At 39.1% G+C, this 12707-nt stretch overlaps 1 protein-coding gene across 9 annotated transcripts; it reads right to left on the bottom strand.

The window, feature by feature from the left end:
* Positions 1 to 2773: 2773 nt before the first annotated feature.
* Positions 2774 to 11473, bottom strand: LOC106440165 (ATP-dependent Clp protease adapter protein CLPS1, chloroplastic-like). 9 transcript variants are annotated; one of them, XM_013881766.3, is made up of 4 exons: positions 11285 to 11465; positions 6616 to 6795; positions 3272 to 3419; positions 2774 to 3145 (listed from the first exon to the last, which is right to left on the bottom strand). In XM_013881766.3, the coding sequence occupies exons 1-4, from the start codon at positions 11346 to 11348 to the stop codon at positions 2914 to 2916; spliced, it is 624 nt and encodes a 207-aa protein (XP_013737220.2). In that variant the 5' UTR covers positions 11349 to 11465; the 3' UTR covers positions 2774 to 2913. The 9 variants fall into 9 exon arrangements, with proteins under 9 accessions (XP_013737220.2, XP_022551775.1, XP_013737221.1 ...); XM_022696054.2 differs by having other exon boundaries at positions 2774 to 3175; positions 11285 to 11461; XM_013881767.3 differs by lacking the exon at positions 6616 to 6795 and adding an exon at positions 10842 to 10847 and having other exon boundaries at positions 2774 to 3175; positions 11285 to 11441.
* Between the last annotated feature and the right edge of the window lie 1234 nt (positions 11474 to 12707).

The raw sequence follows: 12707 nt of genomic DNA on the forward strand, positions 1-12707 counted from the left end.
CTTTACACTAGGAGGAGCAGCAATATCATGGAAATCTACCAAACAAACAGTGTTAGCCAGATCTACCATGGAATCTGAGTTCATAGCCTTAGACAAAGCAGCAGAAGAAGCTGAATGGCTTAGAAATTTTTTGGAAGATATTCCTATGTGGGAGAAACCTGTGCCAGCTATACGCATACATTGTGATAGTCAATCAGCAATAGCTCGGGCTCAGAATAATCTCTACAATGGAAAATCTCGTCACATCAGAAGACGACATAAAACCATTAGACAACTTATCTCAACTGGTGTAATCACAATAGACTACATCAAATCGGCTGACAACCTAGCGGATCCATTTACTAAAGGTTTGCCACGAGATGTTGTTGCTAAATCATCAAAAGGAATGGGTTTAAAGCCTATAACGAATGAGGATGCTTGATGGCAACCCTACCTATCATGACTGGAGATCCCAAGACGTAGGTTCAAAGGGAAAACAAAATCAAACAGAATCTAACCAAAGCACTTGAGACAAAGTAGTCTATTCCCAGCTCCTAAGATGATAAAAGTGCTAACAAATGTGTGAAGGATAAGCATAAGCTTTTAATGATTCCATAGCTTCTAAGCGGGTATTACTCAATACTTTTCATGGTCAATCACCTAATGAGTGTGAAATGGGGCCGTTTCTAGGAGAATGAATGCAAGGCTATATTCTCTAAGTTCACTCATGAAAACCAGGAATAGTTCAGGGCCACAATGAACACAATAGAGAACTAAGTTCTACGAGAAAATGAAGCTGCGTTATGCCTGTTGTCTCGGTTTACATAAAACACCGGTTGGTTCAAGACATCATGTTCACCTTCTGGTAAAGTAAACCCGACAGATATTAACTATGAGTGGTTCAAGGCTTAAAAATGCCACCAACTCAAACACAGTGAATTTTTCGCAAACACTCTCGATAAGTTTGTCTAGTCTAGTAAAGATTAGAATAAGTATAGTTTTTAAAGTCTATCGAGTCTGCATTTAGTCTGCATATGTTTTAGAAGAGTCATTTCTTTTCATGTGGGGGATTGTTGGGCCTAATTATTAAGCCTAATGGCTCAAATAATATATGGCAAAATGTGAAAACAAATGGGCCTATGGGTTCTTATAAAAAGCCTTGTTGGCTTTAATGAAATGAAGTTAACAACATCCCACATTGGTTGGGAGAGTTGATTTTGAGGAGTATATATATGTCTTCATGACATGAGAGGTTAAACAGCTCAGAGGAAGAGAGAGCTCCCCACGCGCGCGCTCGGCTCGGGCTCGGGCTCGGGCTCGGGCTCGGGCTCGGTCTTGGGTCTTGGGTCTTGGTGGAGGGCCTCCGGCCCGATAAGAATATTCTTTTTGGACCAAGTTAAACTCAAAGTTTTGCCATTTAATTCCCAAAAAAACGACATGCATTTTATTTTAAACAACACGTAGTTCGTTTAAAAACAACACGCTGTCTCTCTTCTTGACGATAAGTTTAAACGAGAAAAGTTTTTGCGGAGGAAGTTTCGTAACGCCTCGCCTCCGAGATCCTCGCGAGATTTCCGCCAACGTGCGCACGTGCGGCATTAGTTACGGAAAATGGCTCGTCTTCTCTTCTTTAAAAACTCGTCTCCTCCTTCATTTTTCTTTAAGTTTTTACGCAACAAAAATCACCAGATCCCTCAACGTAAGTCTAGAGAGTGTTTCGTAGAGTTTATAGTTCGATAGGGCGATCACGAGTGAGGCGTGATTCGTCTGCCATGGTTGTATCCTGGGACTCTATATTCGTACAGTCCCGTCTCACTAACGGAGCGAATATTTTGAGTTAAGGAAAGAGATCATATCTCGACTCCATGTCTCTTTGCGAATACGATTTCTTATCGTTCTTTTATTCGTCTTTTACATTCGTTTATTTCCTTAACATCGCTTTTATTCTATCGTTTATGTCAGTCCGGTTTTCCGGCTTCTACAGTTAGCTCAACAATACACTCTGCATGATTGGAAAAGGGTTTATGAGAATAGTGGATCTCACATAGTCGGAGGGACTAGCTTCAATGACAGAAATATCAGTTTGGTTTATAATGTTTTATATCTAAGCTTCGAAGAGCTGCCTATTTATTTGAAGCAATGTTTCTTCTACCTTGCTATCAAAACGATGTTGGGTAAACTGTACTCCTATTACTGGGCTGCAGAAAGAATACCAAGGCCGATTTATTACCGATAGAGCGAGCATCCGAGATGTTGCAGATGGATAAATTATACCACAATGCGATGGATATTCACAGTACGACAAGGCTAGAGACACTCTCAACGGCATTAAATGTACTACTGAAACTACATCTTCATCTCTAGGCAAATTGATACACTTGGAAAGGCTTACTATAGATGATTACAAGTAGTTCTATGAAGAAAGATTTGTTTTGGACTGCGTTCATCTCAAGCAAGTGAAGTTGACAATGTTCTATATATATGCTAAGGTTACCTGTTGAACAACATTTCTCTTCTCACCTTACAACAATATAACATAACCTGATAAATCATTTCATCAAGAAAAAATCGATTATATACTTCTTTGGAAAATCATAACCGATGGTAGAATAGTAACCTGCTACACTAAATTAACAATTTAAGTTTGTTTTGTTTGAACTTGTTAGAGTGTCTTTATTTCTACACTGTCGAGCAAGTTACAAAATGATTGTATCAAACTGATAGCCATCTCCCTTTTGCTTGGCCAGAGCACAAACATTGTGGACCGCAGCTGCTGATATTTATAAAGCATCTATAAAGGGAAGGTTCCTTGCATATAGTAAACAGTCTTGTACCAAATTTCTGATATTTGTATACATTAAAGGACATTTTTGTTTTAACTAAATAGAGAGTCCTGGAAGGTGGAAAAATCTTTACGAATTTTAACTAGAGTATTCAGCAGCCTCCACCGTCAGGTTCAACGGAACTGAGAAGGCCGTTACCACGCAGCTGCATACAGTGTTGCTCTGCATCGGCCTGAGCACAGACGATCACAACCGCCAAACCATTGATGTGGGCTTCTTGCATAATGTTGACTGCGTTGTCTACAGTCATGCCTGGTATGACCTTCATCAACACCTGAACCACATATTTCCTCTTGTTGAAGTTGTCGTTGTGTAGTATCACCCTGTAAGGTGGAGCCATCTTCTTTGATTTCCTTAACCAGACTCAATGTAATGAAATATTAATAAGCATGCGTCTTTGGGAACTGTTCAGGGTTATAGACTTAAGACTCTATGTTGTGGGAAAATACCTCAAATCAAACTCGGATTCGCGACCAGGAGTGGTTTTCTCTATAATTGGTTTGTCCAACACACCGCCTCCTTTACCCATTGCAGACATAGTCATGAGAACTCCACGATTGTTCACCCATGGTCCTTTTGAGACAGAATGTTTGTCCGCTGCACACATCGAGTAAGAGAGTGAGAGAGAGAGAGGTCTCAGCCGTTATCACAAGATAAAGACATCCATGGAAATTAAATGACATGAACAAAGAACAAAGAAACCATGATTGAAACACAATTTGACTAAGATCGAAGTCGGAAAGTGCAATAAGGAACCGCATTTGTCTAAAAATAAACTTATACATTAAGGCTTTATAACCTATAGTACAGAGACGATAACATTCTGATATCACTCAAGTTACCCTAAGGAATGATTTATACTCTCTCAAATAAGAGGTCGAGTTGTAGTCTTTAGGAATCGAATCCACAGGGAGCTAGGGCACACAAAAGATCTAATAGTTATACGATTAATCTAGGCTAATAATTTATAAAGTAGTAAATATAGATAGCAAAACAGTAAACAGTAAACAAGCTGAACAATACTATTGTTCAGCTTGGCAAAGATTTGTTTGATGGAAGGATGGTTTGCTAGATCTAGGGTTTCTATTCAGGTAATTAGGATTATAATGATATAGAGGCTAATTGTTGCTTGTAAGATATTATAGAACTCAAACAATAACAATAATCTACCAGCTCTCGCATGTCTAGATTATCTATCACTAGATCTAAGATCTCAGCTCTTGCATGTTGATCTGTAGAAAGTGTCGATCGATTATTCTATAAGAATATCGATCGATACACCTTTCACAATATCGATCGATTAATCTATTGGATCATCGATCGATATCACTTCTAGCAAGATTTACGATCGGGTTGAATATGTGTTCACTAAGGTTCCTAAATCAACTCTCGTATGTTTCTAGCAATCCTAGCTCAATAGAATTCAGCTCAGAGAAAAGACCAAGCGATGGCATTGTGCCTAATGATTCTAAGATAAGGGTTCTAGTTCATGATTCTAGAACACAAGCAGTAAGAACAATCCTATGATGAATATCACAACTTACCAGTTCTATATTTTGGGCTAATCCCTCATAACCTATCTGAACCCTAAACCTAACATGTGGATCTATTAAGACATGAAGTTTGTCACAGAAATCATAGATGAATAGATATAAAAAAGTAATAGATATTAAAACCAAAGACAATGGAGTTCCAGGAGGACTCTGAAGTAGTTCATCCTTTCTCTCCTAACTAAGAACAATGAATTAAAGAAAGCTTTGATAGCTTAGCCGTCAACAATGGCTTATAAATAACATAAATAGGGTTTCTGGTCGTCCTAGGGTATTCTGGTAATTTGGGGTTGATTCTGGGCTTCGGCGGTCATAAAATACACTCAGCCCATATTCTGGCATCACTGTCGATCGACACCAATGCTGTGTCATCGATCGACAGTCCTTCATCTCCTCGACAGCTTCCTCTTGCGAGGCAGACTGACCACTCTTCAGTAAAACATGAATAACCTCTGCTACATGATGCTGATTGACCTCAAACCGCTGGAATTGGAAATCTAACTCAACGCTCTATCTTGTGTCAAAATATGGGCTCAATCTAACGGTGGGAAGGTCTCCATCCATAGATAAACATCTGATGCGTCTGTGCAGTTCTGCACCTCAAAAGACTCCAAAATCACCATATTTCTACAGAACGTACCTGAACCTGTAAATACTCTAAATAAACTCCATATAGTAGTAAATATATATTAAAACACTTATAGACCATGGCTGAAAGTGGGTAAAATCCATGGTCTATCAACTCCCCCAGACTTACCATTTTACTTGTCAACAAGCAAAGCACACAGGTAATCTCTCTGAAAGAGGTTTGAAAACAGCAGAGACTCACATGATGTAAAAAACATAGAATCATCACCTCTACAATATTGCAATCCACATCTAAGAAGTCCTAATCATAAAAGCACATTATACCATATCCTAGCTTAGCAATCAAATTCACCTAGCCAACAACTTAGCAAATCATGTCTGACATTCCCCTCTACCAATCTCATTTCTTAACATAAATAAAAGTGCAGGCTTTACCTTGGGAGTATCAATCACAGAATGCAAGGATTTTCAAACAAGTATCTGGATCTGTAGGTAAAAGTTAGTTCCTATCTTTTCTCTCTACTAATTTCTCTCTTTAGTCAAAGTCTGCTTATATTGCAAGATCATTGACCAAGATTGGACAAGCTTCCATGAATCAAGCCTTAATGGTGGTTGCCACCAAGTCCTGTTCACTTCTTTTTGACCTATATCCAAGAATTCATGTGAATCGAACCTTATGATTGCCGCCACCAAGTCCCGTTCGAATTCTTTTTGTTGGAATCCATATGAAGCAAGCCTTAATGGTTGTAGCCACCAAGTCCCGTTCGGATTCCACCTAACTAACACCAAATATATATATATATATTTTTTCTTTTTCTTTCTTTCTTTTTCGTTTTTTTTTTTGAAAATAAATATCTCTACCTATAAATCTAGGGTCGAAATATAGAGAAAAAAGGTGATAAATCTACACAAGGCTTTACCTTCCAGGCTTGTTTGAAGAATCTGATCCCATGTATACCAAGCCCCAAGACAAGCAGTTGTGTCAGGTTTATTGTTGGAGGTCAACTTTGGTTCCTTCAAACAATCTCAGCAAGTGTGAATAGTTGACAGATTGATCCACTTTAGTATCTTTAATACTATCTGCAATCAGTAAATCTAGAATGGTGCTAAAGAGTGGTTAGATAACAAGCAAAAATCAAATAAGTTCATTATTCCTTTCTTGACTCAATAAAACTCTTTTGAAAACATTTTTATAAGACTCATGAACACACTAATATCAATAAACATCCCCCCAGACTTAAATTACACTGTCCCCAGTGTATATCTAGTCGGAGTTATGGTGAGAAATAATCATTAGTAAATAATTTAACAAGTAAGAACGATGACCTGCTCAGCGTCGATCGACACAATGAAGTGACAATCGATCGTTGTTGATGAAGTGATGTCGACTGATAGCGACATGGTCTCATCGGTCGATGGCTAGAGCAATCATTTGACACAATGAAGAGACAATCGATCGTTGGATCTGAAGTGTTGTCGATCGATATCGAGCTTGTCTCATCGGTCGATATGCTGAGGAATCCTCTACTCGGATCTTTTTTTTGGTTTTTTTTTTCTAAATAGCTAACTAAATCACAATATTAGTAGAACCTCCCCCAGACTTAAACAACACTATGACCAATGTTAAACAATCTAAGATAAGTGGGGAAATAAACCATAAGAACAATATTTAACAAGGTGAAACGATATGTCTGATCGCTGATGGTGAGCGTAGATCAACACAGTTAAGTGGCGATCGATCGATACTCGTGATGCTCTGTCGACCGACAATGGCTTGTTGTCGTCGATCGCTTCTGGTATATCAACTCTTCTTCCTTGGATTTTTTTCCTTTTACCTATCATAAACAAAACACTAAAAGTCAGTAAAAGATAACTAATAAAACATAACTTTTTTTTTCGATGAACAATATTCTGCTACAGTAATGCTGCTACAGTAACTCCCAGTTTTCTGCTACAGTGTTAATCGATTTGTTTGCTAGTGTCGATCGATTTCTTTGCTACAGTTTTGATCGATGCTACAGTTTTGATCGATGCTACAGTGTGGTTGCTACAGTGTGGTTGCTACAGTATCGTCGTTACTGTTCAACTTTTTTTTTTGACCTGCATAAAAATAAAACAAAAATCAGTAACAATCTAGCATAAACTGAATGAAATTACCTAATAGTGCCCACTCAGCGCTTTGTTATAGTCATTTAGCTTGACTTTGGAGATCTGATTTAGTCTGGATGAGGATGAGAACTCGCTCCAAAAAAAGTCTCAGTTTCTACTCTCTGAAGCTTTATCATTCTTGTGTGAAAACCTCATCTATAGACTCTTCTCCTTTGTCTATCATCTTAGCAATAATGAGTGCTCGAACCTTTGCAAATGGCTTTGAGAAGCATCTGCTGCGTACTCTAGATTTCCTGAAACCATCTGAGAAGTGAGGAATCAATGATAACTGAGAATCACTCATGATCATTTTTCTCTTCTTCCAATTCATCTTCTTCTTTCCCCCAGACTTGTCTGATCGCGTGGTGGTTTCTCCATCCCTAAGATTTCCACACACATCGAACTCTTTCTACTCTGATACGCGTCCAGTGTCGATCGACGATGAAGTGGTAGTGTCGATCGATGTCGATTTGTTGGTGTCGATCGATGCCGGTTTGTTGGTGTCGATCGATGGTATCCGGTCGGTGTCGATCGATACTGGTTCTGCTGGGCCCTTATCGACTTCATCTTGAAATCGTAACCCTCTCTGAGAAGCTTCTACGTGCTGACGATCATCCAATACCTCAATGTAAGAACTGAACTGCATACTTCTATCTGGTGGGATAGGAGATTCAGTTTCAAATACAGCGCATGGAACCACAATCTTCACAGGATCATGTATTCTCTTCACTCTTTTGTGAAACCCAACAGCTTCTTCTGTCCAGATAGGAGGTCTCTGATGTTTAGGGACAGCAATGTGGGAGGCCTTAGACATGTACATACTCTCCTCAATCGGTTCCATCTCAATTATGCAACCTGGCGGAGCGTCTAGCAATGGGCATCGATCGATATTAGGTGGGTGGTGTCGATCGATAAGTGGTTGGCGGTGTCGATCGATGTGGGGTGGTTGTCGATCGATCTCATCAGGATGGGGTCGACCGATGCTAGCCTTTGAAGTTTCCATATCTCCTCTCGAAGTATGCTGATCGTCATCAAGCTTCTTCTTCGAATTTTGATCCATATCTTTAAGCCATTCCTCCAGCTCTAAGGAGTCTTCCATGGTGATTTATCTGTCTACATCGTCGATCGACGTTGAGGTCGTGATGTCGATCGACGTTGAGGTCATGTCGTCGGTCGACATTGAGGTTGTGTCATCTGTTGACGTTGAGGTCGTGCTGTCGGTCGACATTGAAGTCGTACCGTATGGCGACGTTGAAGTCATGCCGTCTGTAGACGTTGAGGTCCTGCCGTCGGTAGACGTTGAGGTCGAGTCTTCAGTACCAGCTTCCTCTACTCTGCTCAACTCTTCAGACACATGTTGTTCATCCCTTTTTGCCATAATGTCGTCGAGCAGCTGTATTGGAATCATATACTCCTCCTCTAACGATGCCAAGAACCTGTCGCATTTATATATCTTCTCCTTTTCTCGAGTTGCTTCAGCATCATCAAGAAATTTGTAAAGGAAGGCTCTTTCAATATCATCCCAGCTAGTTAGAGATCCTGGTTGCAGTTGACTGAACCATCTGAATGCATCTCCAAATAGAGAATAAGGGAAGATTTTGCAGATAATGTGGTCTACAGATACTTCATTCTGCTCGCTTGCAGAGGCTAACTCCTCAAGTTCTTTGATAAGGTCTCTGGGATTTTCATGAGGAAGACCTCGGAAAGGGTCCACACTTCCCCAATCATACCATTCGCGATTCAGATCAAAGTTGTTTGTCTCAGCAACATCAATCACATCAGGGATTACAACACTTTATGCATTAATCAATTGTTCTGTGCTGTTGCGAGTGCGACCTTCTTCGTCTCTTAACATCCCATTCTCGTCCACTGTATGTATGAGCACTTCGACCTTCTCTGCCTCCAAACAAGTGATGTCAGACGGTGGATGAACAGTGTCAGTCAACGGTGGATGAACAGTGGCGATCGACGGTTGATGAGCAGTGTCGATCGACGTCGGGTGAACAGTGTCGATCGACGTTAGTTGAGCAGTGTCGATCGACGTCAGGTGAGCAGTGTCGATCGACGTCAGGTGAGCAGTGTCGATCGACGTCAGGTGAGCAGTGTCGATCGACGCTTGGATTTCTACACTGCCAATCGCTGCTTGGAGGGTGTCGACTGCCCTCTTAGACTTATGGATTACCCGTTCCAAATCCAGTGGCTCTACTAGTAAGAGCCATATTCCCATGTTGCTTCTGGTACTCATATGGATGTACCTGAAACACAAGAAATTTTTTTATCAGTTTTTTGAACAGTAGTAAAACCTAGACTAAATCTAACTAAATAAGATCTAATGGCGACCAAAGCTCCCCGGCAACGGCGCCAAATTTTATCACTTAAATTACCCTAAGGAGTGATTTATACTCTCTCAAATAAGAGGTCGAGTTGTAGTACTTAGGGATCGAATCCACATGGAGCTAGGGCACACAAAAGATCTAATAGTTATACGATTAAGCTAGGCTAATAGTTTGTAATGTAGTAAATATAGATAGCAAAACAGTAAACAATAAACAAGTTGAACAAGACTATTGTTCAGCTTGGCAAAGATTTGTTTGATGGAAGGATGGTTTGCTAGATCTAGGGTTTCTATTCAGGTAATCAGGATTATAATGATATAGAGGCTAATTGTTGCTTGTAAGATATTATAGAACTCAAACAATAACAATAATCTACCAGCTCTCGCATGCCTAGATTATCTATCACTAGATCTAAGATCTCAGCTCTCGCATGTTGATCTGTAGAAAGTGTTGATCGATTATTCTATAGGAATATCGATTGATACACCTTTCACAATATCGATCGATTAATCTATTGGATCATCGATCGATATCGCTTCTAGCAAGCTTTACGATCGGGTTGAATATGTGTTCACTAAGGTTCCTAAATCAACTCTCGTATGTTTCTATTAATCCTAGCTCAATAGAATTCAGTTCAGAGAAAAGACCAAGCGATTGCATTGTGCCTAATGATTCTAAGATCAGGGTTCTAGTTCGTGATTCTAGAACACAAGCAGTAAGAACAATCCTATGATGAATATCACAACTTACCAGTTCTATATTTTGGGCTAATCCCTCATAACCTATCTGAACCCTAAACCTAACATGTGGATCTATTCAGACATGAAGTTTGTCACAGAAATCATAGATGAATAGATATAAAAAGCAATAGATGTTAAAACCAAAGACAATGGAGTTCCGGGGGGACTCTGAAGGAGTTCCTCCTTTCTCTCCTAACTAAGAACAATGAATTAAAGAAAAACTTAGATAGCGTAGCCGTCAACAATGGCTTATAAATAACATAAATAGGGTTTCTGGTCGTCCAAGGATATTTTGGTAACTTAGTGTGGCTTCTGGGCTTAAAACGGTCTTGAAATATGCTTGACCCACGTTCTGGCATCACTGTCGATCGACACCAATGCTGTGTTATCGATCGACAGTCCTTTATCTCCTCGACAGCTTCCTCTTGCGAGGCAGACTGACCACTATTCAGTAAAACGGGCATAACTTCTGCTACATGATGCTGATTGACCTCAAACCGGTGGCATTAGAAAGCTAACTCAAAGCTCTATCGTTTGTCAAAAGATGGGCTCAATCTAACGGTGGGAAGATCTCCATCCATAGCTAAACATCTGATGCGTCTGTGCAGTTCTGCACCTCAAAAGACTCCAAAATCACCATATTTCTCCAGAACGTACCTGAAACTGTAAATACTCTAAATAGTCTATATATAGTAGTAAATATATATTAAAACACTTATAGACCATTGTTGAAAGCGGGTAAAATCCATGGTCTATCACATTCATACTAGATAACATTTAAAAAGGGTCTGAATCTTATAAAAAATGCATGTCCGAAAACACAACAACATGTGTTTTGTCAACCTAATTTATCAGACTGAACCCTTTGTCCTTTCACAGGCAAAAGCTAATTTTGTCTCATACTGTCTGAAAAAAACGATTATTTTTCCCGCAAATTCGACCAAGAAAACCTGTAATTTCAACTTGGCATGAGCAATTATACACAAAAAGATACGGTCTTTATTACTAATTAAAGTTTTAAGCTTTTATTCAGCAGATAATGATAAGAGAAAAAGTGATGTTGGTAAGGGACTAGAGCTAGAGAAGAAGAAGAAGAAAACCTGATTTGGAATTGAAGAGAGAGCTTGGTGCGAGAGCTAATCTCCCACATATCGCACTCTCCATCTCTTCTCCTCCTCCGTCTATGCTGCTTCTCACTTCTCAACACACAGAGATAATCAGGACCGAACAATTTTCATCACAATTTTTTTGAGAAATTCGTGGTTACGGAGTTTCTGAATCAAAACGCAGCGTTTTGAGAGTTACTTATATGATTAGTAATCACTAATCACCGAGAAGCGAGTGATTAGGGATTAACTGCTTTGGCTTTTTGCTGTTTCCATCCTTAAACCGTTTTTGCCTGATCGTCCGGTTCACTGAACAAATTATTATTTCCTGTGGTAAAATTTTCCGGTTTAGTAGCTTTAGGAACGGCTACCGGCCGAATCTTTTGTTGGTTCCTCGTTTCAAGTATGCAATTGACTTAGATTTTCTCTAACCTTCTTCATATGATCGCTCTATCTTCATTGATTCGTTGTTTGATTCTTGAGATTAAATGCTATCGCCTTACTTCTTTATGAATCTTTTTTTTTTTGCTGCAATTCTTCTTGGCTAGTTGAAACTATAAAATCGTCAAACAGTTGATGCAATATATATTTCAATTTTGCTCCACAACATATAAGTATTCTCTTTATTAGAGATGACAGAGTTGTAATGCATTCAAAAAAATATAAATCAGTCTATTAGATTTTATGCATCCACACAACAAAGATTTGTATCAAATGTACAAGCGTCTAAATCCAATGCACGAACCTTAATCATGTAAGGTAGCAATTTCTCCTTTCTTGAAGATTGTAATTTGGTTGAATATTGGGGATCTGATCGAATATTGGGGATCTGATCACATATTGGATGGGTTAAAATTGACATCAATATATAACACTATAATCGCTTTTGTTAACTTATAGCATTTGATTATAGACCAAAAAGAACCCAATTTCTGATTTGTAAGTACATTCTTGCACATCTCTTCCTTGGATTTACCGATTCTTCTATATCCACAAAACAATTATCATAAACGAAGATTTGCTTCATGACCATGGTGATAACGTCAAATTGGTTTCCTTGTTTGATTGTGATGACTGGTTCCGAAGGAGCTCTTGTGAAGAGAGCGCCAGAATGTGCAAGTGCTAAAGATCTTGTAATCATCTTCAAACAAGTGCTGCTCTAAGTGTAAATTTTACACGTTTTTAATAAAACAGATTGATTTGTTGGACAAAAGAACACACGTTGAAACGACCAAAAAAAGAACATGTTGAGAAATGAATCTGATTTTTGCCTAATCAGCCTGATTAAATTATGTTGTAAATTTCATATCTGGCTACTGCTGGTTTCATAATTGTCACTAGGAGTAGACCCACATTTACAGATGGAAATCAATGACTATTAGCCTTTTTCAAAAAAAGATCAATGACTATTGGTCCA

Source organism: Brassica napus, chromosome C2 (assembly GCF_020379485.1).
Source record: "Brassica napus cultivar Da-Ae chromosome C2, Da-Ae, whole genome shotgun sequence".
In the NCBI taxonomy this organism is placed as follows: Eukaryota; Viridiplantae; Streptophyta; class Magnoliopsida; order Brassicales; family Brassicaceae; genus Brassica; species Brassica napus.